At 42.5% G+C, this 26,652-nt stretch overlaps 1 protein-coding gene across 3 annotated transcripts; it reads right to left on the reverse strand.

Moving 5' to 3' along the window:
* Positions 1 to 4,529: 4,529 nt before the first annotated feature.
* Positions 4,530 to 15,293, reverse strand: LOC129639194 (odorant-binding protein-like). Of its 3 annotated transcripts, XM_055564209.1 has the most exons (7): positions 15,060 to 15,293; positions 14,424 to 14,560; positions 11,743 to 11,813; positions 7,951 to 8,061; positions 6,929 to 7,030; positions 6,454 to 6,497; positions 4,530 to 4,733 (listed from the first exon to the last, which is right to left on the reverse strand). In XM_055564209.1, the coding sequence occupies exons 1-6, from the start codon at positions 15,135 to 15,137 to the stop codon at positions 6,478 to 6,480; spliced, it is 519 nt and encodes a 172-aa protein (XP_055420184.1). In that variant the 5' UTR covers positions 15,138 to 15,293; the 3' UTR covers positions 4,530 to 4,733; positions 6,454 to 6,477. The 3 variants fall into 3 exon arrangements, with proteins under 3 accessions (XP_055420184.1, XP_055420185.1, XP_055420182.1); XM_055564210.1 differs by lacking the exon at positions 7,951 to 8,061; XM_055564207.1 differs by lacking the exon at positions 6,454 to 6,497.
* Positions 15,294 to 26,652: the final 11,359 nt, after the last annotated feature.

Consider the following 26,652-nt stretch of genomic DNA (forward strand, 5'->3'; position numbering starts at 1 on the left):
CTTGGTCTTTGGATTACGTTGCCACCCTTTCTCATGGCCGCTGGCCATTTTACAATGGATCAGATGTATGGGCTAAAAATTAATGGGAACCAGTTGTTTTTTCCCTCCAGCAAATGGAGCAGAAGTTAATTACTGCCCTTCCCTGGATCTGAGTGCTGATAATTGATCAGACCAAGGACACATTCCAGAAATTCTGGACAAAGGGTGTAGCTTTAGGCTAATGGATCGAGGTGTTTATTGAAAACAAGACTGAGGTCTCAGAGTCCTACACTGTCTGCCTAGCAACTTCTACCTCAAACAACCCCCTCTAGAGATGGAGACTCTAACTGCCGTTATGGGGAAAGGGACGAAGACCGGTCTGGTTTCTTTGAGCCTGCAGCGGCATTGTTAGTGGATGGCAGTTCGGTCTCCACCTGTGGGATGATCTATTGTATCTTGGCATGTACTCTTAGGCTCCATTCCCATAACCATTTGGAGTTTGACTGTTTCTATGCAAGACATTACAGAGAGAGAGAGAGAGAGAGAGAGAGAGAGAGAGAGAGAGACAATTTAAAACACAAGGGCCAAACAGCAATGAGAACAAAGTAAGGCTTCCCACCCGGACCAGGGGGTTCCACCAGGTGGAAGCTGATATCCAGTTCCATAGGGCAGTCCCAAAAGGAGGCATAGAATCAGCCATTGCCTGGACACGACTTTTCAGATCTTGAAGAGAATCAGACACATTTTGTGAGTAATCAGTTATACATACACAACACTCTGTATGAATTATCACACAAGTTCCTCCCTGTTGTGCCATTATCTAATGCCATTCTGTTCTAGAGTACAGCTTGGCACATTAAAGCCTGTCTGGAATCGAAGGCTGCATTCTCCATCATATTATCATTTGAAGCTTGTCTTGTCAAGTTAGTCAAGGCTTCTTCTCTGAGTATTATGTCAGTGGTGCCAAGTGATGGCACAAATATTGCAGCCAGGTAGTCATACCAGTGGAACACAGACGGTGTCCATTTCACCTGTGGTATAGAGAGATTGATGGAGTCATGCATTCAAAATTTGACCATGTGCAAACAATAATCCCAGAGGCACATTTTACAATCCATCCTGGGGGGTAACTGGGGCCAAAGAATGGTCCCACATATCCAGTGAGTTCCATCTGGGGCTAAAATTCATATGCGTGTACTGTTGACCCAATCAGTCCCTGGCTATATGACTGAATCTGCTGAGTTCATATGATTTACCGTTATTGTTGGATGACATAAAGACTTTGATGAGAATCCTGAAGGTTTAGTACTATCAGGATATAATTTGGTATGATTATTTTGTTTCCAACAAATGGGAGCTGTTTTTATCAATTGCCCCTTTTCTGGGGTTGTCCACATGTACTGGTCCCAGATTTGGTGCATTTCTTGGGCAGTATATCCTGTGGTTTTGGTTCCCCTGCAGGCATAGCTAGTATTGGTTGCTTCTTTTATATAATAGCCATAGGCATCTCTTTCTGTTTGATCATAATCAAAACGTAGACTGTGACCCAATGCGTTAGTAATATGACACCAAGTCAATACATTCATGTTAAGGACATTTAAATTTTTGGTTTCATCTTTATCTTCTTGGACAAAATGACATATGCTCAGTCGCTCAGCCGTGTCTGACTCTGCGACACAATGGACTGCAGCCCACCAGGTTCCTCTGTCCGTGGGGATTCTCCAGGCAAGAATGTTGAGTGAGTCAACATGTTCTCTTCCAGGGGATCTTCCCAACCCAGGGAATCAAACCCAGGTCTCTCTCATTGCAGGCGGATTCTTTACCATCTGAGCCTCCAGGGAAGCATAAAATGACATACCTTTTGAAAATCGGATCCATCTAAGGGTGACATTAACCAAGGCGGTCCATGAATGGAGCTTAATGGTAGAACTCCACAGACCCAACCACCAGATCGATTTTTGAACATTGCATGAGAATGTGCCCATAAAATGAAAACTTTCTGTGTCCAATCTAAAGGGACTTGAGAGGTCATTATTACATTAAGAAGAACAAAATAGAGTAGTGTGTGTCTGTGCATGTTGTGTTAGAAGAGTTACTTAGCTGGGCCCTTCTTGAACAGTCCTTCCAATCTTTCCAAGAGGGTGTATTGACATTCCAAACACTGAGAATTCTCTTGGGATTTCTGCTCTGGGGGTGTTGGATGGTCCTTATGATTTTTTCTGGGAGGATTCCAGGACCTTATCCATGTGTGATGATTCCAGATGTCGATACCTGTAACCTTAACAGTGTCAGGTGAGGCGAGAATAATGGAATAGGATCCCTCCCACGTGGGGGTTGAGGTGGGACTATTGTTAGGAATGGCCTTTACTAATACCAAGTCCCCAGGATTATATTAGGACTTTTTATTTTCTTTTTGTTGTGCAATCCCATCTTTTAAAGATTGTAGTTGTCTTTGGAAAGAAGTTAATTAGTGACAAATTTTGTTAGTTCAACTGTTTCTTGATCTAGAAGTCAGTCATTTGTGAGAAATGGCCTTCCACATAACAGCTCAAAAGGGCTGAGTCCTAGAGACTGTGAAGTATTTCTTACTGCAGCTAAAGGGAGCAGTGAAATACATGGAAGGTGAGTTTCTTGTGATAGTTTCCATAAATGTCTGTTGGTTATATCGTGGGCTTTTTCTACCTTGCCAGTCTTCTCCAGGATGTTTTCCTGTATGTTATAAACCTGGATGAGCTGATTGGCTGTCATGAGGATTATTCTTTTGATATATTTTACAGTTCAGTTCAGTTCAGTTGCTCAGTCGTGTCTGACTCTTTGCGACCCCATGGACTGCAGCGCGCCAGGCCTCCCTGTCCATCACCAACTCAAATTCATTTCATTGAGTCGATGATGCCATCCAACCATCTCATCCTCTCTTCTCCCCTTCTCCTGCCCTCAATCTTTCCCAGCATCAGTTCTTTTCAAATGAGTCAGCTCTTTGCATCAGGTGGCCAAAGGATTGAAGTTTCAGCTTCAGCATCAGTCCTTCCAATGAACACCCAGGACTGATCTCCTTTAGGATGGACTGGTTGGATCTCCTTGCAGTCCAAGGGACTCTCAACAGTCTTCTCCAACACCACAGTTCAAAAGCATCAATTCTTCAGCGCTCAGCTTTATTTATAGTCCAACTCTCCCATCCATACATGACTACTGGAAAAAACCATACCCTTGACTAGACGGACCTTTGTTGGCAAAGTAATGTCTCTGCTTTTTAATATGCTGTTTAGACTGGTCATAACTTTCCTTGCAAGGAGTAAGCGTCTTTTAATTTCATGGCTGCAGTCACCATCTGCAGTGATTTTGGAGCCCCCCAAAATAAAGTCAGCCACTGTTTCCCCATCTATTTGCCATGAAAGGGAACCAGATGCCGTGATGGGACCAGATGCCATGATCTTAGTATTCTGAAACTAAGAAACGCATTTTACATCCCTTGATAATTTGAATTTTAGTTTTTCTTAATCCCTTTTCTTTAAAGAGACATGAAGCAACTTGGGAAATGTTTTTGTTTCCCAAATTGGATGTTTGATGTCAAGTTTTAAGAACCTTGCATTCGCCATTAGAGGGTAATATACGTTTCTCATCTGTTTGAAGGCATCCAGAGGGGAGTAAAATATCTCCGTCAGACAGGGAACGTCAAGGTTCCTCAGGGGAATAATGGGGTTTTATATCAGTGTGATTCTTGTCCCACAGGAGGTGGTGGTTTAGTCATTCAGTCGTGTCCAACTCAAGACCCCAGTGACTATAGCCTGCCAGGCTCCTCTGTTCATGGGATTCCCCAGGCAAGCATACTGGACTGAGTTACCATGTCCTTCTCAGGGGATCTTCCCAACCCAGGGATCGAACCCAGGTCTCCTACACTGCAGGTAGTATCCTGAATTACAGGCAGCTTCTTTACCAACTGAGTCATGAGGGAAGCCCCACAGAAGGGGAGCCTGAGTATTAATAGACTGGCTGTCTGCCTTTTTTGTTTGTCGGTGGGTTCTTCTGTTTCCCTCTGTTATGTCAGAATCATCCATTTGATGGCCCCAGCGGTATATTACTGCCACTTCTTTGGGTGGTTTAATTGCATCAAGGAGGCGTGTAGTCTTAATTTCATCTAAAGGACAAGGGGAGATCCTGTCTCCTGTCTCCTGTTCCATGGTTGTTTAGTCTTTTTTTCTCCCTCTCTCCTGGACACCTGAGTGCATCTCTATTGAATCCTCATCAGAATTGCTTCTGATGAACACCTGACCAATTAAAGGCACCGTTTCCTGGGGCTTCCCTGGTAGCTGGTAAAGAATCCACCTGAAATGATGAAGACCTGGGTTCAGTCCCTGAGTTGGGAAGACTCCCCGGAGAAGGAAAAGCCTACCAACTCCAGTATTCTGGCCTGGAGAATTCCATGGACTATATAGTCCATGGGGTCGCAAAGAGTCAGACATGACCGAGTGACTTTCACATTTCCTGGATATTTAAAGTGGAAAATAGTGTGTTTGAAATCAAGTGACTTTTGCACAGACACACATTTGCAGGGCAGATATTAAATCAATTTATTTAAGCCTTCAGAAATCAAATACCACCAGACAGCACATGACCAGTGACCAGGAGTAATGAGATGGGAAAGAGAGTGTGTATGTGAAGAGAGAAGGATCCTGTTAATCAGGAAGCAGGAAAGTCATCTTTGTGTTGTTGATCTTGATTCCATGCAGAAGAGGATGTGACTGGTCTCAGTGAGTCTGCAGGTGAATAAAAAAGGATCAAAAGTTTAGTAGAGGTGACTGTGTGATGGCTGACAGGGGTGAGCCTCAGGCAGCAGGCTGTCCAGGGTACAGGAGCCGGTAGGGGATGCAGTGGACAGAATCCTGGTGGACGTCGATACTCCATATCTCTGAGATGCCAGGTTCCCTATGGAATTTTCCCCAGAATGTGCATAAGGTGGGAGATTTTCCATTTGGGATTGATTTGAGGAGTAATGATTTCAGAATGCATGCTCATGGCGATGCTTCATCTAAAGGTGCTTTACTGTCAATGTGGTTGAGTTACACTCTACTCCTAATTCCACAAATTTTATCTTTTGGGTCTTCAAGAACCAATTTTTTTTTTTAATTTCATTTTGGAATACAGGGGATTACAATGTATTAATTTCAGGGGTACTGGAGCCTGATTAATGTATATATACATGTATTAATATCAATTCTTTTTCAGATTCTTTTCCAATTTAGATTTTTACAGAATATTGGATTTAATCCCCTGTGCTATGCAGTTGGACATTGTTCTCTATCCATCCTGTTGATAATACTTTGCCTCTGCTGACCCAAACTCCCAATCCATATCTTTCCCAAATCCTTTCCCATTTGCAACAACATTTGTTCTCTACATCTGTGAGTCTGTTTCTGTTCTGTAAATAACCTCCTCCATCTCTTATTTTTGATTCCATATATAACTGACACATATTGCATTTGTCTATTTCTTTCTGACTTACTTCACTCAGTACAAAAATCTGTAGGTCCATACAGGTTGCTGCAAATGGCATGGCTTCATTCTTTTTTAGGGCTGAGTAATATTCCATTGAATATTTGCAACTTATTTTTATCATATTCATCTGCAAGTGGGTGTTTTTCTTTGCATTTTTTCTTTCATTTTTTTCTCAACAAGAAATTAAAGCCACACTTTAGCCGAGATCAGTGTCATTTTCTGAAGGTGTCCTACTTTTGAATCCTTAAAGATCCCAGTAACAGAAATTACCCTCTAAAGGGGAATATGATTCACATGCATATTTCAGACAGTGTGGTTGGAAGGCATTTAGGTTCTGTCAGAGTCACATGAGATTAAACACTGGTCTTGAGAAACTGTGGCCACTGTTTAATCCTGGTGTTCCTGGAGGACAGGCGTGTGTGGACAACTATCAGGTCAGGACTGACGGGAACACTGAGCAGTTTGCACCCACTTGTGGGGATTCCTGCTTCTCTCTGATGACTCTGGTCTGCAAGATTCCTGCAGGATGAGGCTCTCTCACCAAAGCTGCTCAGCAATAATCAAGCAAACAGTTTGTAATTTCAACTGTCTCAAGACAAGAGAAATTACCTAAGGTAACAGACAAAGCTGTCTAGTGCTAGAATGCACGTTATTGGGACAAATCATTGTTACGTGCAACGTTTGGCGTGTATGAAATAGGCGCAGGTGGTAAAGAACCCGCCGGCTGATACAGGCAATGTGGAAAGGTTTGTTCGATCCCCCAGTTGAGAAGATCCCCTGGGGAAGGAAATGGCAACCAACTCTAGTATTCTTACCTGGAGAACCCCATGGACAGAGGAGCCTGGTGGGCTACAGCGCATGGGGGTCGTACAGAGTCTGACACAACTGAAGCCACTTATTGGGCATTAGGCATAAAATGTCAATGTGTCCTTATTGATTTATCTGGTGGGGCAGCATTAATAATGAATTATGTTTACTTACAAAAAGTGTGGAAGTAAATTTTATTCACTCCTGTGGACAGTCATCTGTGGAAAAAAAAATGGGAGATATAAAAGAGCCTCTGATTACTACCATTCCCCGTATTTTTAAAATTTCTTTTCTTTTTTAAGTAAAGTATTTTTTAAGAGGAGCTTCTCTGGTAGCTCAGTCGATAAAGAATCTGCCTGCAGTACAGGAGACCCAGGTTCCATCCCTGAGTCTGAAAGTTTGCCTGGAGAAGGAAATGGCAACCCACTGCAGTATTCTTTCCTGGAAAATCCTATGGACAGAGGAGTCTGTTGGGCTATAGTCCATAGACTTACAAGAGTTGGTAATGACTTAGAGACTAAACCACCATCAACCACCATTCTACATGAGATTGCTTATGGAAAAATAAATTTTAAATAAGTTGATTTGTTTCCTGATATTTACATACAAGGTGAATGATATAGTCAGGAAAAAAGTATAATTTCATTACCATTATCAGAGAAATTCACGATATTTTCTTCTGGAATCCCTCTGTCCTCTGTCTCCTTTTTGAACTTCCAATTGTCTAGGTATGAAATCCGGTCACGTTTGCCTGAAAATCACCATGCAAAAAGGAGAACACACAGAAATTTGTGAATATAGAGAACAAGGAATTGAATGTGCCAATCTGATCTCCACTTGTATAATTTAAGAGAGCCTCAAACAGTTCCCATGTCCCATGTTACACATGACTGCTGTCCTCAGATTTAATTTCCCTCTAACTCTGTAACTGAACCCTGCCAGCATCAGCAGCAGGACCCCCAAAGACTTGCAGGAGCTCCATGAATTTGAGACTCAACCCATCACAGTAGCAACTGACTTGCTTCTTTTTCAAACTTCCCAGAACCTGTACCTGTACTCGTGTCTTGCTCTGGACCCCAGTTAGGAAGCAGGGTTTTCCCATTGTGGAGACACATTAACCCCATCACACACCACTTGGGAGACAATTTACTCTTTAGCCAACCATTCTACGCAGTACCGTTTCTGAAATAGACATCTACTGTCACGATGGTACACTCATCTCAGTGTTTCTGTGTGGTCATTTGGGGTCATGTCACTGTTCATAAGAACAGTGTATTGTGATAATTTAGCATGACAAAGATTTATTTTACAAGTTTCTGTTCCAGGAGTTATAATGCATGAGAAAACTGATATAAAATGATGTAATTCAGGCCATCCTCATCATAGCCATGGCTTGAGCTTAGTTGACATATTTTTTTAAAATACTCTATAAAAATAATTTTTTTTTAATATCAACAGGCAGAGACGAAGTTCTAATGTTTGAGAATTATTTTTGGCCCCTGTTTCTTAGTAGATTACCTTCCAGGATACTTAAGTCAGTGAACACGAATACGAAGACCTTGTACACTGGAGAGTGAATATTGTCAACACCTCGTGATTTTCTGAATGAAAGTTCTGGCATGGGCACGTGGCGTGACAATGGCAATGGGAATTTTAGAATGCCATACATACCGATTATTGCAACAAAGACTGTCTCTTTTCCTTCTTCATCCACATTGTGAATAGATACTATTATAGCGTCACGTGACAGATGAAGAATTCTAACTTCGTTTTGACCCGCATCTGTGAGAGAGAGAAGAGATAATATGTACAACCCCGCGTTCATTTGTTGGCAGTGGGGTGTACTGTGACAGGCTGAGGGCATTATGAACGGCACGTGCGGCATTGACGGATGCCTCACTGCATAGGTGCACTGAATGCTACCGTGGTTACGGCAGCAAGAGAAGCAGGCAAGACTTTCCCTCATTCTCACCTTTTCCTCTACTTAGCCAGCCGTTCCCTGCTGTCCTACTGAGATGGTTTCTAGAACCTGTGTCCTAGTGAAACCAATAGATGTGTTTTTTAACTTATCTCATTTCAATTACTTGTTTGCTACTCTGAATCATCGTCACTGTCCGCAGATTTCTCTACTTGCGTTGACTTGGGGGCCACTCTAGTTGTGGAACACGGGCTTCTCGTTGCAGTGGTTTCTCTTTTGTCGACTAGAGACTGTAGGAGGCGTGGGCTCTGTCGTTGCTGCTGGCCGGCTGTAGAGCACCTGCTCAGTAGCTGTGCCACATGGGCTTTGGGCCCCAGGGTGAACAGGATCGGGCCAGGGATCCAATCCATGAGTCCTACATTGGCCAGACGATTCTTATCCACAAGACCACTGGGGAAGTCCCCAACAGTGTTTTCAACAGCATGAGGGTGTTACCAAGCAGAAGTTCTAAAAGCCTTTGTATTCCTGTTATCCCAGCCATGGCATTGATTTCTCTGGACCAAAATCAGCCTACCATTCATACGCTTGTGTTCCTGAGTGCCTAGCTTGTGCCCGGCAACCTCCAGAAGACTTTACATTAATTACTCTGTTTCCTCTGCCCGCTCAGTCTGGGGTATGACAAAGCCCACTGCCGTGTCTGTTGTTCTGAAGACAGTTCAGAACAACAACAGTTCGGAAGATGGCAAACTATTCTGTTTCTCTCCCTTGTTATGCGCTCTGTAAAAATCCAGCTAAAAAGTATTAGAAAAACAAAGGAAACAATAGCAGTGGAAGCATTCATGATTCAGTCAAAGGAAAAAATAATATGGGAATTATGATGGTGGGAAATATTGAAGGGGGAGGAGAAGGGGATGACAGAGAATGAGATGGTTGGATGGCATCACTGACTCGATGGACATGACTTTGTGCAAGCTCCGGGAGTTAGTGGTGGACAGGGAGCCTGGTGTGCTGCAGTCTGTGGGGTCACAAAGAGTCATGCACGACTGAGCAGATGAACTGAACTGCAGAATATGAGAGCACAGTTTAAAAATTATCGACTATTCGAAATTATCCACAAAGTTTGCTTCTTTGTGGACGTTGCATTAGCAACTGTGCCAATACTTCGTTAAGACAAGGGTTGTGATCATATACGGAAATATTCACATTTTCATCAGTCGTGTACTTCTTCAGGCACTTAAGATTAGGAATGGTGCTTAGAGCCCTCATGGAGGACTTAAGGATATAAATTTTAGCCAGCACCCCCATTGCTTTGAACACGAGCTGCCTTTAAGATTGAACTCAGCATAGTTTCCTTGGATTTAAGTACTTCTACCAAAGTTTTGTCAGATTTAGATGTTGTAAGACCATTTTTAAAAAGTGATTGAAGCCAGTGTGCAAACTCAAGACAGAACCTTGAGACGTCGGTTCACAAGGCTCTTGTAAATTTTCTGTGAGAAACTTCTCAGTCTCAGTTGAGTCACTCAGTCGTGTCTGACTCTTTGGGACCCCACGGACTGCAGCACGCCAGGCCTCCCTGTCCATCACCAACTCCTGGAGTTTACTCAAACTCATTTCCATTGAGTAGGGGTTGCGATCCAACGATCTCATCCTCTGTCGTCCCCTTCTCCTCCTGCCTTCAATCTTTCCGAGAATCAGGGTCTTTTCCAATGAGTCGGCTCTTCACGTCAGGTGTAAAAGTATTGGAGTTGCAGCTTCAACATCAGTCCTCCCAATGAACATTCAGGATGTTCACGGTGAGAACCGTACAAAATACAAATCTGACACCCGTGCTTAGTCTCATTTTTCTCGTTGTTTAGATGCTAGGTCACTTCCAACTCTTGGCGATCTGATGACTGCACCAAATCAGGCTCTTCTCTTCTCCACTATCTCTTAGTTTGCTCAAACTCATGCCCATCATGAAGGTGATGCCATCTATCCATCCCATCCTCTGGCCACCCCATTCTCCTGCCTTCATTCTTTCCCGGCATCCAGTTCTTTTCCAACAAGCTGGCTCTTATCAGGTGGCCAAGGGATTGGAGCTTCAGGTTCACCATCAGTCCTTTCAATGAATACTCAGGATTGGTTTCTTTTAAGATGGACTGGTTTGATCTTCCTGCAGTTCAAGGGACTTCAAGAGTCTTCTCGAGCACCACAGTTCCAAAGTACCAATTCTTCGGTGCTCAGCCTTCTTTATGATCCACTCATCATGTGATCTTTTCGTCTCACATCCATACATGACTACTAGAAAAACCATAGGTTTGACTCTATGGGTTGTTGTCAGCAAAGCAACATCTCTGCCTTTAAATGCAGAGTTGAAGTTTGTCTTACCTTTACTTCCATGGAGTAAGCGTCTCTTAAACTCATGGTTGCCATCACCATCTGCAGTGATTTTGGAGCCCATGAAAATAAAATCTGTCACTGCTTCCACACTTTCCCCTTTCTATTTGCCATGAAGTAATGGAACCAGATGCCATGGTATTAGTTTTTTGAATGCTGTGTTTCAAGCCTGCTTTTTCATTCTCCTCTCTCACCCTCATTCAGAGGCTCTTTAGTTCCTCTTCACTTTCTGCCATTAGAGTGGTATCATCTGCATATCAGAGGCTCTTGATATTTCTCCTGGCAATCTTGATTCTAGCTTGAGATTCACCTAGCCTGGCATTTCACATGGTGCACTCTGCATATGAGTTATGTAAGCAGGGTGACAATATACAGCCCTGAGGTACTGCTTTCCGGTTTGGAACCAATGCATTTTCCATGTGCAGTTCCAACTGCTGCTTCTTGATTCACATACAGGTTTCTTTGGAAACAGATAAGGTGTTCTGGTATTCCCATGTATTTAAGAATTGTCCACAGTTTGTGGCAAGCCTTTAGTCAAAGGCTTTAACATAATCAGTGAAGTAGAAGTTAATGTTTTTCTGGAACTCCCTTACTTTCTGCATGATCCAGCAGATGTTGGCAATTTGATCTCTGGTTCCTCGACCTCTGCAAAACCCAGCTTGCACATCTGAAAATTCTCAGATCACGTGCTGCTGAAGGCCGGCTTGAAGGATTTGGAGCATAACCTGACTAGCATGTGAAATTAGTATGATTGTGTGGTAGTTAACATTCTTTGGCATTGCCCTTCTCCGGGATGGGAACAGAAACTGCCTTTTGCAGTCTTGTGGCCAATGCTCAGCTTTCCAAATTTACTGACATATTATGTGCAGCATTTTAACAGCAATATCTTTTAGGATTTTAGATAGCTCAGGTTGAATGTCATCAGCTCCACTAACTTTTTTCACAGTAGTATTTCCTAAGGCCTACTTGACTTCACACTCTAGGATGTCTGGCTCTAGTCTTGTTGAGTAAACCTCCATTGTGTGGAGACGGTCTGGTCCTTGACTTCTAATTGTTAGTAGGAGTAGAATGCAGGTGTATGGGGTAATTGAAGGAAGTCAAGACCAAGATTTCCACCCAAACACACTCCTCCCAGTGAAACACTCTTACATTCAACATCAAATACTTACATTCAACTTGATAAACAAAAAATTTTTGCTTTACTCCTGTGACTTGTTTTTTTACACATTCTCCGTCTGACCTTAAAGACAAAATATGTTCAAGTTGTGTGATTAAAATGGCAAAATTCACTATATAATTAGAATTTCTTTTTGTTCCACGCCCCAGATTATGCTTGTGCCACCTTAGTACCTGTGAACACTGTGAACAAAGAGAAGAAATATGTTGTCTAAGATCAAGCGACTATCTGCTGACTAGGATGGTTTCTCTCCACATTAGATCTGACTAGTAGTTGCAAAGAGAAACTTCAAATACAATATAGGCCTTGTTTAAAGCCAGTACACATGGAGACGTCTAGAATTTCAGGAAAGCCTAATAAGAATGAGCCTTTCCTTCATTTAGTTTCTGGAAACTGAGAGGAATAGCCATCATGACAGACCTCGGGCATTCTCTCAAAACCCTGGGAGTGATTCATTAGAGAATGTGAGAACCTAATATCACCAAGAGTTAGAAGAACATTTTTAATTTTCTCAAAAGGCACGCTCTTTATCTATCACAACACCATACAAGGATTAAACTTTAAAGACACATCTATGTATGTATACACATAGACACATACACACAAAGCAAAAACACAAGTACACATGATATGCTTATATGCTATAAGGAAATTATACATATATAATATATGTAAAGTATATATTGTTTTATCTATAGTCCACCAAGCTCCTCCATCCATGGGATTCTCCAGGCAAGAATACTGGAGTGGATTGCCATTTCCTTCTCCAGGGGATCTTCCCAAACCAGGATCGAACCCAGGTCTCCCGCATTGCAAGCAGATGCTTTAACCTCTGAGCCACCAGGGAAGCCCCTAGTATATATTGTCAGCTATGTAACAGAAGAGTTTGGGTGACTTCTCATATTGTCCTCTGTACATGTATGTGATTAAAAAAAAGGTATATTTGGCACATAGAATGAACAGGAAATAAATATTAAAATGGAAATAACTCATCAAGAATTGGATTAAGTTTTGAACAGACTCCTTGTAAAGGAACATCCACAGTCAATTGAGTTTAATGTTTTCAGTCTTTAGGGAAATACATTGAAGTGACTGAAAAGAATTATAAGGTGGGAACAAAACAGTTTTCCAAAAGCTGCAAATATACAAAATTTTATCTATGCAAACCAAGCCCTTTCATGTGGTTGAAAACCACAGCTCCCTGTATATGCGGACACAAAGTTAAATTTTAAAACCATTGTGCTGAGTGAGAGAAACCAGAGAAAATGATGCAGCGTGCATAACTTTGTCGTCTGAAGATCCAGAAAAGGTGAGGATAAGCTGGTCGGTTCTTATCTGTTGCCCGAGGACTAGATGTTGAATAATGAGTGATGAAAAGGAGCTGTGATGGAGAGCTCCTTTTCGTCACTTATTATTATATATATATAATATATATCACTCCGTTTATATATATATATATATATTTAATCCTAATGTGTAGTATTGACTGTGCTGGGTCTTCGTTGCTATGCAGGTTGTTCTCCGGTTGTGGTGAGCGAGGGCTACTCTGGAGTTCCCACGCTCAGGCTTCTCACTCTGCAGCCTCTTTTGTGGAGCATGGGCTCTGGAACGCGTGCTCCGGAGCACATGCTCAGCAGCTGTGTCGCAGATGCCTGGTCTCTCCGCAGCACGGGGGATCTTCCAGAGACGCAACTTGCGTCTCCTGCATTGGCAGGGGGATTCTTAACCGCGAGCCACCATGGAAGCCCAGAATTCTATATCTCGACTGTGGAGCTCATGGAACAGTTGTGGATATGTGAAAGCTCATTGAATTAAGACCTCGACAAAGGGCAGATTAAACATAAATACACTTCAGTAAAGCCGATTTCAGAAAGCGTGGCCACGTCAAAAGTTAAACACAGGGCACGAAAATTGTAAAGACGGCAGAGGACGATAATAGGTGTTCTAAAAATATTAGTGACAACACGCGTGCATACATGTGTGTGTGGGATATATATCTGTGTGTTTGTGTGAGTCTGCATCTGTATGTGGGGTTATACTTTGACTGTATGTATACTATCTCAGCTCAGTGGTAAAGAATCTTCCTGCAATGCAGGAGACCAGGGTCCCATCTTGGGGTCGGGAAGATCCCCCTGGAGAAGGGAATAGCAACCCACTCCAGAATTCTTGCAGGGAGAAATCCATGTTCTTTACCCCTACTACCAGCTGGGACGCTCATTTGGGGCTGTGAGGACTTCAGTGAATTCAGTGGTGATGAACTATCTCGTGAGGACGCCCCACAGAACAGAGCTCACTGTGGGCTCTCTCAGTACCCTCGGTTCTGGGCTCGGTGGGAACCGTCTCTTACAAACTCTGCAGGAAGGGTTCAAGCCCCTGGTTGGTTCCAGGACACGAGCCTCTTCCCGCTGCCGAGTCCCTCTTTCCTTTAATAGGTGGATGCCACTGGAGCTTCTGGAACTCCCACCCTCTTCCAAGCGAAGACACCAGGACTTCCCCTGGAAGCTCACAAGTGAACTGCCCCCACCCCAGCTCGGAGACCCTGCTCATCCACAACTCATGGCATTACGCTCTCAACATTGTCCAGACAGTTCCCTGCAGATGGAGAAGCCACACCCTCCTCTAGACTCAAGAGCTTAGAGGTTTATTTTTTCCTTCAGGGTGACTTTTACTTACTTGACATAAAAGTCGATGTCAACTGTGTTATTTGCATGAAACTCAACGTGACGTATGTACACGTGGAATGGCCCACCCTCAGTGATCTTGTCTTTGTTACTGGCTGCGATGTAATGGGTTTTCCATTTCCCTGAAAACTAAAATCAAATTCCTGTGAGGAAGCTTCGGCCATCTCTGGAAATTCTACCGACATCATCCCTCAGCAGTTTCCCTTGTCCTTTCACTTGGGCAGAAGTTACCTATCTTTATGGACACAGCCCTAGGTATAAAATCATGTGAAAACTCAACTCACATAAAGGAAGGACTGAGGTATTACTGGGATAGCTTGAGCTGTGTCAAGGCAGGAGCTGAGGCATTACTGAGATAGCTTGAGCTGTCTTGTCAAATGCAAGAGCCCTAGTCCAACAGCCGTGAGATCTTCTGTTTTACAAGAGCAGGGAACAGGCACGAGAGCCAATGAATGGATGGCAGAGATGATACGGAGGCCATGCAGAACAGGTATAGAGCCAGTGAATGCAGCAACTTTGAGTTGCAGGGAGATGGCCAGACTTAGGGATCCACATGACCATACCTCAAAAGGGACACGCACACACGTCTACCCCAAGACCTCCTCCCAGCTTGCACCACCCCTGGTACTGGTTTGAGAAGTAGCTGAGCTTCACCGTGGCCTGCATAAAGCAGACCAAGGACAGCACTGAGCAGCAGAACCTTCATCTCGCCGACTCTTCTTCTGCGGAAGCTGAGGGTGTCCCAGTGGTTGGAGAGGATGTGAAACCAGTGCCTCTTTTATAGCCTGCATCTGTTGGCGTGATGCATCACGAACCAATGGTTGTTCCTCAAACAACCAGAGTCACACAGATGTCATCTTCAGTTTCCTGGTTGGTAGAGATAAGCTTTTCTCGCACTCCGCCATTTTCATAATGAGATTAATCTTAAAAGAATCTTTCGTAGATGTGGTATTTTGTCATTTTCATAATGAGATTTGTTTCAAGAGAGGCTTATGAATAAGTGAGAAATCACATAAGAACTGTGATAATTTCAAAGTCAGGAATATTTACTTTATATCTGAAGATCCAAAATGGGATGAGCTGTCCAAGGTACATACTGCCTGTGCCCTCCCACTCCCCATGTTGCTCACTTAACAGAGGAGAGTGTTTAAAATTTATTATGTAAAAGTAAATATTGACTGTGTGCATTAGCCAAGGAAAATCTGTTTTGTAAGTGACCTTTGGAAAGTCTCCTGTTTCTCAAAAGTGAGGAGCATGTCAGCACAAAGCATCCCACAGTGGTCTCTTTCTTCCTAATTTCTAAGGGAAGAACCATTCAAATGTCCTTAACCTTATATGAAGAAGGGATGTCAACAATTCATTTTCATTACCCCTTTTCCGAACACCTTTTAACCACCTTATCTGTCATGCAGTAATTACTCAGTAACTCTGTGGTTTCTCTGGGTGTGTGAAAAAGCAGGATAGTAGTTCTTATAATTTTTAGAACTTAAATGGGAAAAGTAAATTTCCTGACTCCATATTTCTAGTTATTTTCCTAGCTTCATATGAAAGAATCTATTGTTTTGTATTTTTAATCAAATTTTTACTTATGTTCATCTTCATTGACAGTGATTTATCAAGTAAATACATTAAAAGATGAGATATTTTCTGAGTGCAGAAATGAAGAAACAGTGAGTTTCCCAAGTCAGCTGAGGGCAATCCCTGGAGGGCTCACCCAGTACTGGCTGCTCCTGGGACAAATCAGAGCGGAGACTCCTATGCTTAGATTGAACCTTGTCTGAAGAACGTCTTCGGCTCACGTCTTCGGTTGATCCTTTCCATCTTTCCGTGGAACAACAGTATTATCTTTTTTTTTGTCTTCCTTCTTTTCCTTTGGTTGCCATGTCATTTTTTCTCTTTCGTTCACACATCCCTCTGTATCGTATCCTGTTGTAGTTTTTGGCTGTGAAATCTGGGCGATTGAAGGCTTTCCTGTCTCAAAAGACCCTGAAATGGTTCCCTCTCTTTGGTCTTCAATCCAGATGATGATTTGGGTTTTTGTCTGTCTCTTTTGGCTGCACCCAGCAGCACGCAGGTTCTTAGTTGTCCAACCAGGAATAGAACCTGTACCCAGCGAAGCAGAAGTGCAGGATCCTAACCACTGGACCACCAGGAAGGTCTCTGAATCAGATCATTTCCAGCAGGGATGTGGTCCCAGCTATCGCCGCTTATCTGCCCATCATCACCCTTCCATCTCAACCCCTGCACTTCCAGCATTTTCAGGTCTTTCTTCCAGGTTCCCACCAACACGTGTTCCCTCGGAATGCATCCTAAGACCATCCCGTCTTAGGAAGGCCTCACTGTCTGCGAGTCCAGGGGACATTAATCTTCAGTTACTCTGACGAGTTTTTCACAACAGTTGTGAAAATCCTGCTGTCTGCCATTCATCTCACGCTCTCCTTCCCTCACTGTGTTCCCGAGCTGTTCTCTGCACCTGTGTCTCTACTGCTTCCCTGCCACGTTGCTCAGAAGTTCATGCCACACAGGGAGTCCAGCCACGTGCTCTACAACAACCTAGAGGGGGCGGGATAGAGCAAGTGGAGCGGCTCAAAGGAGAGGTGATATAAGGAGAGTTGTGATGATTAGCTTGCTGTACGCAAGGTGGGAAGAGAACATGGCAAAGCAATTCTCCACGAAAAAATAAACTAAAAAAACAAAATTGCCACTTGCAAGGGAATTCATTAAAAAAAAAAAAGAAATCCTATTGTTTTGTACCAAAATGAAGTCATACAGCCTTTAATACAAACTATGTCACAAATAGTGGTCAAAATGCAGATAATGTAATGATAAATAAAAAGAGAACCATCTGACTCAAATACTAACTCAGCAACCACTCAAAAATAATGCTAAAGCTAAGCTTGCTATGTCTTCTTCTTGAATTTATCCACGTTTCTGTAACTATGAAGCCTCTCTCTCCCAGTATATTAATTTTGTCTTGCTTGTCTGTTTTCTCTGTTAGCACTGATTTTACATCTTAGATTGCATAACTCCTATCTAAAACAGTGGAAGGAGGCTATTGAGATTGGCTACCCAAAACTCTCTGCGTTCCCTCTAGCATTCATGAGCAAAGTTCCAATGCAATTAGAATTTAATGTGACATAATAAACCACAAGCCCACTTTTTCTCAAAGAAAAAAATTGCATATATAGCTCATATTATAAAAAATATGTTTTTTACTATTTATTTATTTCCAGGTTTATTTATTTGTTTCAGGTCTTAGTTGCAGCACATGGAATCTTTGTTTCATTATGGCCAGTTTTTAGTTATGGTGCATGGATTCTCTAGCTCTATTACCAACAGGCCAATGAATCCAAGAGACGAGGTATTGAGGCAAGGAATATGACTTTATTCAGAAAGCTGGCTAACCGAGAAGATGACAGGCTAATGTCCCCAAGTAATCATCTTGTCAGGGTCCGGATGCCCGGTTCTTATACAGAGCCAGATGGAAAGAAGTAATGAGGGACTCAAGTTAAAAGACAGAACAGAGAGCAAGAGATAGTGAGGAAGGAAAGTAAAGAGGGTCTTCGGTCTTGTAAAACATCTCTCCCAAGCGCCGATCTTTGGAAGGGGTGTGTTCATCTCTTCCTTTCATTGGTGGGAAAGGTCATGTCGTCTCCCTGTGAGCTGAACACAGGCACTTTAGTTTAACAGCCAGGCCGAGGGCCGTGGTCCTCTGAGGCAGGCCATTATGTAGGACTATGATAGCAAATGGCAAGGAAAAGCAACTCAAAGGAAACAGTTCCAACAGGGAGACAGAGCCGGTTCTTCTCTATGACGATTTCCCCCATCTAAGTCCACTCCATAAGTCTTGTTGAAAAACGACCGTCCTGCCTTATCAGATTTCTCTTTCTGGGGGTGTCTCCCATTGCTGCTTAGTGTTAATGTGTCTTCTCTTGGTTCCTCTTTGTAAAGGGTCTAGAAGTCTAGACTTAGACTGCTTCAAACCCAGAAGGAAGCATCTTAAGTTGTGGAAGCATCTCAAGTTGTGTATGTGAAGATTGAAAAGCCATGGCTTATTGAAATGATTTCCTTGGTCTGTACCTCAGCCATCTGGGCGCCTGTAATCCTGCTTTCTCAGCATTTCCTCAGGGTTCACCATATACAGTGACTGAAGTCTGGTGACTGCTAAGTGGCAGGTATTCCTCTTCCTCGGGGCTCGCCGACTCATATTCCGTTCAGTTCAGTCACTCAGTCGTGTTGGACTCTTTGCAACCCCATGGGCTGCACATTGGAGGGCTGTGATTGCTGGTTCCATTTCTCAGGTTCCCCTCTTGGTCATGAATGTGACCAATGTCTGCTGGACACTTTCCGATCAACTTTTGTCCCACTGTGTTGAGAGTCTCATTTCAGTGATTTTGTTTGTTTGTTTGTTTTTGTCCAGTCTAGTCATGTATTCTTTTTAAGCCACTAAAGGTGTTATGTTTTGTACCAGGGCCAGCAGTAATTTAAAAAATCCCTGGATTGTCTCTAACTATAATCCAGAAGACATTTTCCCATGTAGCTTCTTCCCATACCTAGAATCACACTGTTCCAATTATTTTATGCTACACATGTGATTTTCTCAAAATGTTTAGCCACAGAGGTATTTTGGATGCCTGATTACATATTGGTTACCGCAAGAGACAACAACCTTATAAATTAGACAGGATATAAGTCATGAAGCTAGTAACATAGAGAGTGATGTAGTTCAGCAGAGAAACAGGAGGCATGATTTGAAAACAAAGAACAAAGTTAAACAATGGTTCATATAACTAGTTTTAATCCAGTTGCGATAATCAAGTGACCCAAGGAGGCATAACTGATTTAATGAGCTATCTGCAGTTTCATTGTACTGGCCACGCACATTTTTACATGGCTTAATGGTTGAGACAAGTCTACACTGGCAGAATCAACTAGGTTGAGAGAAAAAGATAAATGTTTCCATTTTACTCACAAAAGTTATAATCTACCACGTTAGTATAAGTCATAATTATTTTAAGAGAACATTTTTCTTCCACCTGGAAAATACAGATTTAAACCAGTAATTTCTTATATAGAAATCATAAACTTTATGACCATATGTACTAGTTCACTCAGGTCTCTGTAAGTTTTTCTTTATGTTAACAGCTTTATGAAGCCTTCAGGTTTCCCATCAGAATTGTTTCATAATCTTTTTTACTCAGTTCAGCATTATGGTCTGAATGTCAGAATCTTGTGTTTATCCAAAATCCTTTTTTTATCACTGTCCTTGAAAGCATTTCTCCAAAGGCATAAGAGTGAAACAATAGCTGTCTATAACGAGAAAAGACTTCAGAAGTCAAGTTTAAATCTGATTACAAGGCAATTGACAAACCAATCCAGTTACTGCTATAACCTACAACACTTTCGGATAATAACTAGAATTATGACTAATAATATTCTACCAGAACATATCAGATTTTTAGGAATTCCATATAATCTCTAGACTATCTTTATCATTTACAATAAAACTTAAGATTTATTACTAATCTGAAAACACCTCCCATGCAGTTTAACATATCAAGTGAACCTAATCAGGTCAATATCTTCCTTTGGGATGTTATGGGGGCCCTTTGAAGCATCCCAAAGTTAGATAGAGGTAATTTGATTTGAGAATTTTGTCAAAAGAACTTTCAGAAGAAAAAAGATTTTAAAACACAACAGGCTCATAGGTCTCTGTGAAAGAAGTTATTTACTAAGCCAAAGTGATAATAAAAAAGTTCAAAGGCAAATACAGAAAGGCTGATCACTTAAAAAGGTAAAGAAACTTAACATTTGCTATAAAAAGCAACTGAACATCTTCAGAAAACTTGCCTTATTTTTTTTAAACAAAATTACATTATGCATCTGCTTACTTTAAAATTCCGTTTATTCAAAAAAATAAAAAATAAATAAAAAAAATAAAATTTCGTTTATTTAATTAAACTTGTTTTAAATTTACTCAGTCCTGAGTGATCAAGTACAAAACCCATTTTGGAACCCTTTTCCAGAAATCTTTTGTCACATAATTGTTTTGGCATAATTTTAACTTCTAAATTGTGGAATATCTGGAGAGATCCTAAAAGGTGGAAGACTTTCTAAAAGTTCACTCAAAACTCCTGTTTCATTTGCATACTCTCCTCAAAAGTTTCTTCACATTGAGTTACTTTCCTTGCTGACAGATTTGTAAGACATATGATAAGATTTTATTTAGCTTCTGTTAAACATCGACACAATTCAAATATTATCAGTTCAGTTCAGTCGCTCAGTCATGTTCGACTCTTTGCGAACCCATGAACCGCAGCACACCAGGCCTCCCTGTCCTTCACCAACTCCCGGAGTCCACCTAAACCCATGTCCATTGAGTCGGTGATGCCATCCAACCATCTCATTCTCTGTCATCCCCTTTTCCTGCTGCCCTCAATCTTTCCCAGCATCTGGGTCTTTTCCAATGAGTCAGCTCTTCGCATCAGGTAGCCAAAGGATTGGAATTTCAGCTTCAGTACCAGTCCTTCCATTGAATATGCAGGACGGATTTCCTTTAGGATGGACTGGTTGGATCTCCTTGCAGTCCAAGGGACTCAAGAGTCTTCTCCAACACCACAGTTCAAAAGCATCAATTCTTCACCGTTCAGCTTTCTTTATAGTCCAACTCTCACATTCATCCATGACCACTGGAAAAACCATACTTAAAGTTATGTCTAATGTTGATAATCAAGACAGGTCTCTATTAATTAGATCAACAAACTTAAACATTAATACCAGACACTAATTTAATATGGAATATCCCGGTTCATGTGAATGTGACATTCATTTGGCATAAATTTTTTTCTTTTACCTAGAATTGTTTGGTTTGTATGTTTGTGAGCACTTACATTCACTTAATTAAATAGAGCTCTTTTATAAATCCACCGTGGCAGCATTATCCAAAGACAAAGATGCCTACACACAGCAACAAAGAGGCCTCAGTTTATATTTCAAGAATTCGGTCCTAAGTCAGGTAGAGCAATGTAAAAACCCATCAATTCGCAAAAGAGTTTAGATTCAAATGGGGTTTCTGAGAAATGGAACAAGTCAAGCTCACTTGGCTAGATGGCTGAATATTTGCAGGGAAAGAAATTTATAAGTATCTTGTACAAGCCAACTTCTAAATTACGTTGCACTCTCTTAAATTTAGAACACCAGATGGGACATTTTCATCTCAAAACTACAGGCAAATTCTTCCTACGATGACTTTGTTTCCCTCTTGTTTAATATTCACAAGCCTCTTAAGATAAACGGGGAAAGATTTTGGAGTGGTAAAGGATTTTCAGAGCCACCCTTGGGTCCTGAAAAGACTACATTTGTAAAACAAAGATAGTTTGTTTTTCTGTTTGAGAGAATTGGAAACGGTTACCCCCATGAAATTGAAGGACTTGACATACCCATTACCTATGTTGGAAAGCTTCACTTTTACTCATTTAGCTTAGGGGAGAAGACCTCTAGGGAAGGCTCAGAGGCAACATCTAGGCTCCTATAAATCAATCTGGACTGAAGGGGAAAGAGGTGAAGGTACCAGGAAAGACAGAATGAGAAGTTTGCATAGTCCTGCCAGGAAGGCAGCAATCAGGGGGAACTGAGGTGAGTGACTTGCTTAAACCAATATGTGCCTCATTTGCACAGAAGTCCTGAGGACAAATAGGGTCTTGCCCAAATATTTTATGATCATGCCCAAAATATTTTATGGCTAGCCTCAAGCATCTACGCTCCTGGCTGGCTAAGGCAGATTTCTTACCAAGTCCAAGCTCCCTCTGGTCACCACACAACAGGCCACTGCATCTGAGAGACTAGGCACTGAAGCCAGGAATATGACTTCGTTTGGAAAGCCAAATGACCGAGAAGATGGCAGACTAACGTCTCAGGGCAGCTATCGTGTTGGGGTCTGGATGCCAGGTTCTTTTATAGAGTCAGATGGAGAGGAGCAATGAAGAACTTATACCAAAAGGCAAAACAGAGAGTGAGAGATAGTGAGGAAGTAACGTAAAGCGTGTCTTCAGTCTTGCAAGACATCTCTGGGAAGGACCAGCCTTTGGAAGGGGTGTGTTTATCTCTTCTTTTTTGTAGCCGCTCACAGGTGGTCAGGTTCAGATGATGTCTCTATGAACTGAAGAAAGGCACTTGAGTTTACAATCACGCAGAGGGGCAGTGTCCTTTGAGGCAGGTCGTTATGTATCATTGAGCTTTCCTGGTGGCTCAGTAAAGAATCTGCCTGCAATACGAGAGGGCCAGGTTCTTTCCCTGGTCGGAAAAATCCCCTGGAGCAGGGAATGGTTACTCACTCCAGTATTCTTGTCTGGAAAATCCCATGGATGGAGGAGCCTAGCAGGCTACACAGTTCATGGGGTGACATAGAGTCAGACATGACTGACTGACTAACAACTTTGACTTTGATTATATATGAGTATAATAACAGCAGCAGCGGAAAGCAAGTCAAGGAAAGAGTTCCAGCCTGGGGTCAGAATAGTTACTTCTCTGCAGCAGTTAACAAGCTCAGTAGTGCGTCCTGTGGACTTAGCTTCCCTGGAGCGTGTGGGGTCGAAGTTCCCCATGTAGGGATCGAACCTGCGGTCTCCAGCCTTGGGAGGCAGATTCTTAGCTACTGGATCACCAGGGAAGTCCCACCAGCACACTTTTTGAGATCTACCTTGGTGACCTTCTCTACACAGTGCTTCTCAAAGAGGAAGATGCTCAGTGACCCCAGACAAGGTGACACATGCCTGATGGAGCATGTTTAGTGTTGAGCCTGACCCTGCATTTCTTTTTTCTTTTGTTAATTATATTTATTTTTTCTTTTTTACTTTATATTTATTTTAATTGGAGGCTAATTATGTTACAATATTGTAGTGGGTTTTGCCATACATCGACATGAATCAGCCATGGGTGTATGTGTGACCCCATTCTGAACCCCCTCCCACCGGCCTCTCCATCCCATCCCTCTCGGTTGCTCCAGTGCACCGGCTTTGAGTGCCCAGCTTCATGCATCAAACTTGGACTGGTGATCTATTTCACATATGATAATATACATGTTTCAATGCTATTCTCTCAAATCATCCCACCCTCACCTTCTTCCAAAGAGTCCAAACGTCTGTTCTTTATTTCTGTGTCTTTTTTATTGTCTCACATATAGGATCATCATTACCATCTTTCTAAATTCCATATATATGCATTAATATACTGTGTCGGTGTTTTGCTTTCTGACTTAATTCGCTCTGTATAATAGGCTCCAGTTTCCTCCACCTCATTAGAACCGATTCAAATGCTGAACCTGCATTTCTAACAAGCAACCCAGGAGATGCCATCGCTTCTGGTTCCAAACCACACACTTTTCAGAAGGAGGTCTTCTCAAAGTTTGTCCCCTTTTTAAAAGTTCCCTGCCGTACCATTTCCCTGTGTAGATTTCTCTGTCCTTAACCAGCAGCTTTGGTCTGACCAGAAAGTTCTTTTCTAAGGCTGCTTCTCAACCAGGCCTGCTGTGGCTGCCAGGAGAGACACTTGTGTATGGTGATGTTTCTGGTTGTCACAGTGGGAGAGGTGGCTGTTGACACCTCCCATCTGGTCGATAGAGAGGAGTCAGGCTACTGAAGAGCCTGCAATGCGCAGACCAGTAGCTCACAGAGAATTCTCCAGTCGTGTCCATCACTGGGAGGCTGAAAATCCTGGATCACCTGAGTTAACCAGCTGCTCTGACCCAGAATGAAGCCTCAGTCCTTGTAGGAACCTGTAGATTTTCTAGAGGACGTGGTCCCCCCTCCAGTGTCAAAGACCCACACTCCCTAACTCCTTCCCCCTTCATCATCGCTTATTCTTTTTATAAGTGGTCTTCATTCCCTGGTGAGTAACTTCCACAATGTCATGGTCTTCGCGTTTGATGTTGGCTGAACCTCCGGTTCTAGAACTGGTGAGTGAGTGAGTCAGGCTGCTTCCTCAGAGGCTTTTGTTCTCAGCAGGCAAATTTCGGCAACCATGTGTACAAGACGGGGCATTTCTTGGTGAAAAGAAATATCACACAGACGTCAGAGAGGACAGGTTCCATAAAGGAAATTTCCATTGTGAGTCACCTCTGTGTACTTTTGGTGTTTTGTTAATGAACTGATATTTATCCGTTGGTGCCTGTTTGTTTCCAGTTCCGTGTGTGTGTGTTTGTCAATTCCTATGTGGGTAATTCAGGCAGTCAGCCTTTGGCTGTAGTCCTTGATCAATATGTCTCATGATTTATATCAATTGTATAGGAATTAAGATTCCCCCCCTCCGCCCTACTCTTATCATTGGTGTCTTGTCAGCTAATGCCAGGTTGGAACCCAAAGCCAGCATCAATAACAGTAAACCTCAGTTTTTGCCCTTCTCAAGGTGTGTGCAGCAAATGAGACAAAAGTTTCATTTTTTGCCGAATGTCTTAATTTCTCCTTTTCCCGACAGGAACAGACTAGAGATTGAGTTCACTACAATGCGCTGTAAACTTTTACCTACATGTACATCATAAAGAATGTGTGTTCTGTAGGATTCCCCCTCTCCATGCTTTGTCGTGAATTCAGCAAATACAGATTTAATGCCTACAACTGCCTAAGCCTGAGAATTTAGCAAGAAGCTGGCAGATTCAGTACATCATCCAGTGAGCAGCTTTGCTGTGAAAGGAGGCAGAATATATAAGAGCTTAACAAATAACTGGCTTTCCCTGGTGGCTCAGCTGGTAAAGAATCTGCCTATAATGCAGGAAGACCTGGGTTTGATCCCTGGGTTGGGAAGATCCCTGGGTTGGGAAGATCCCGTAGAGAAGGGAGAGGCTACCCACTCCAGTATTCTGGCCTGGAGAATTACATGGACCATATTGTCCACGGGGTTGCAAAGAGTCAGACATGACTGAGTAACTTTCATTAGTTCATTTCAGTTCAGTCACTCAGTCGTGTCTGACTCTTCTTGACCCCATGAATCGCAGCATGCCAGGCCTCCCTGTCCATCACCAACTCCTGGAGTTCACTCAGACTCATGTCCATCGAGTCAGTGATGCCATCCAGCCATCTCATCCTCTGTCATCCTCTTCTCCTCTTGCCCCCAATCCCTCCCAGCATCAGAGTCTTTTCCAATGAGGCAACTCTTCGCATGAGGTGGCCAAAGTGCTGGAGTTTCAGCTTCAGCATCATTCCTTCCAATAGCATGTGTTTATAAGCTGTGGGATGAAGAATACAGAAAGCTGGGAAAGGCTACTGATGAGCGTAATTACAGGGCAGGAATAGAGATGCAGAGATAGAGAACAGAGATGTGGACCCAAGGAGGGAAGGAGAGGGAGGGACAAAGTGAAAGGGAAGTATGAACATATATGCACTGCTGTGTGTGAATAGATTGTTACTGGGGAGCTGCTGTGTTGCACAAGTAGCTTGGCTGGGTGATCTGTAATGACTGAGAGGCCTGGGATGGCGGTGGGAGGGAGGCTCAAGACAGACACAATATGTGTACACATGTAGCTGATTCACGCTGTAGTACAGCAGAAACCAATCCAGCTTTGGAAACCAACAACCCTCCCATTAAAAATAAATTTAAAACAAGTAAATGCTGCATACACATTGGTAAGTAAAATATAGATGTTACGTAGGGAAAACAAACAAACAAAAAATGATAGGTGGAAACTCAGAGTGTGTTTGAGGTCTAATTTCAGAAAGAGGGAATATTTCCATTGGGAAGGTTTTGAGTGACCCTATGGGGATAGTTAGAGAAGGAAATGGCAACCCACTCCAGTACTCTTGCCTGGAAAATCCCATGAACAGAGGAGCCTGGTAGGCTACAGTCCATGGGGTCACAAAGAGTTGGACACGACTGAGTGACTTCACTTTCACTATGGGGATAGTTGGACGAGTGAGCTAAGCGTGACTCTGTGAGAAGAACACAGAGGACTTGAGAACAGGACATCCAAATGTGTTTTGAAAGGAACCCTTGGTTTGTTGCATCTATCAAAATTCTAGAAATGCATTTCATTTTTTTCTCAGTGCTTTTTTCATGTGGAGCATTTTTGAAGTCTTGTTGAATTTATTACAATATTGCTTCTGTTTTTTTGTTCTGTTTTGTTTTTTTGTTTTTGTTTTTGGCTATGACACGTGTGGATTCTTGGCTCCCAGACCAGGCATTGAACCCACTCCCCCTAAATTGCAAGGCAAAGTCTTAACCACCGGACCACC

The sequence above is a fragment of the Bubalus kerabau genome, chromosome X (assembly GCF_029407905.1).
Source record: "Bubalus kerabau isolate K-KA32 ecotype Philippines breed swamp buffalo chromosome X, PCC_UOA_SB_1v2, whole genome shotgun sequence".
NCBI lineage: Eukaryota > Metazoa > Chordata > Mammalia > Artiodactyla > Bovidae > Bubalus > Bubalus kerabau.

Excerpts from the sequence above, each read along its gene's own strand:
- LOC129639194 (XM_055564207.1), bottom strand. The coding sequence starts at position 15,137 with ATGAAGGTTCTGCTGCTCAGTGCTGTCCTTGGTCTGCTTTATGCAGGC. Across the intron at positions 11,814-14,423 it reads GACATCGACTTTTATGTCAA|GTCAGACGGAGAATGTGTAA; the intron begins GTAAGTAAAAGT and ends TTTGTCTTTAAG. Across the intron at positions 7,031-7,950 it reads AGTCTTTGTTGCAATAATCG|GCAAACGTGACCGGATTTCA; the intron begins GTATGTATGGCA and ends GGTGATTTTCAG.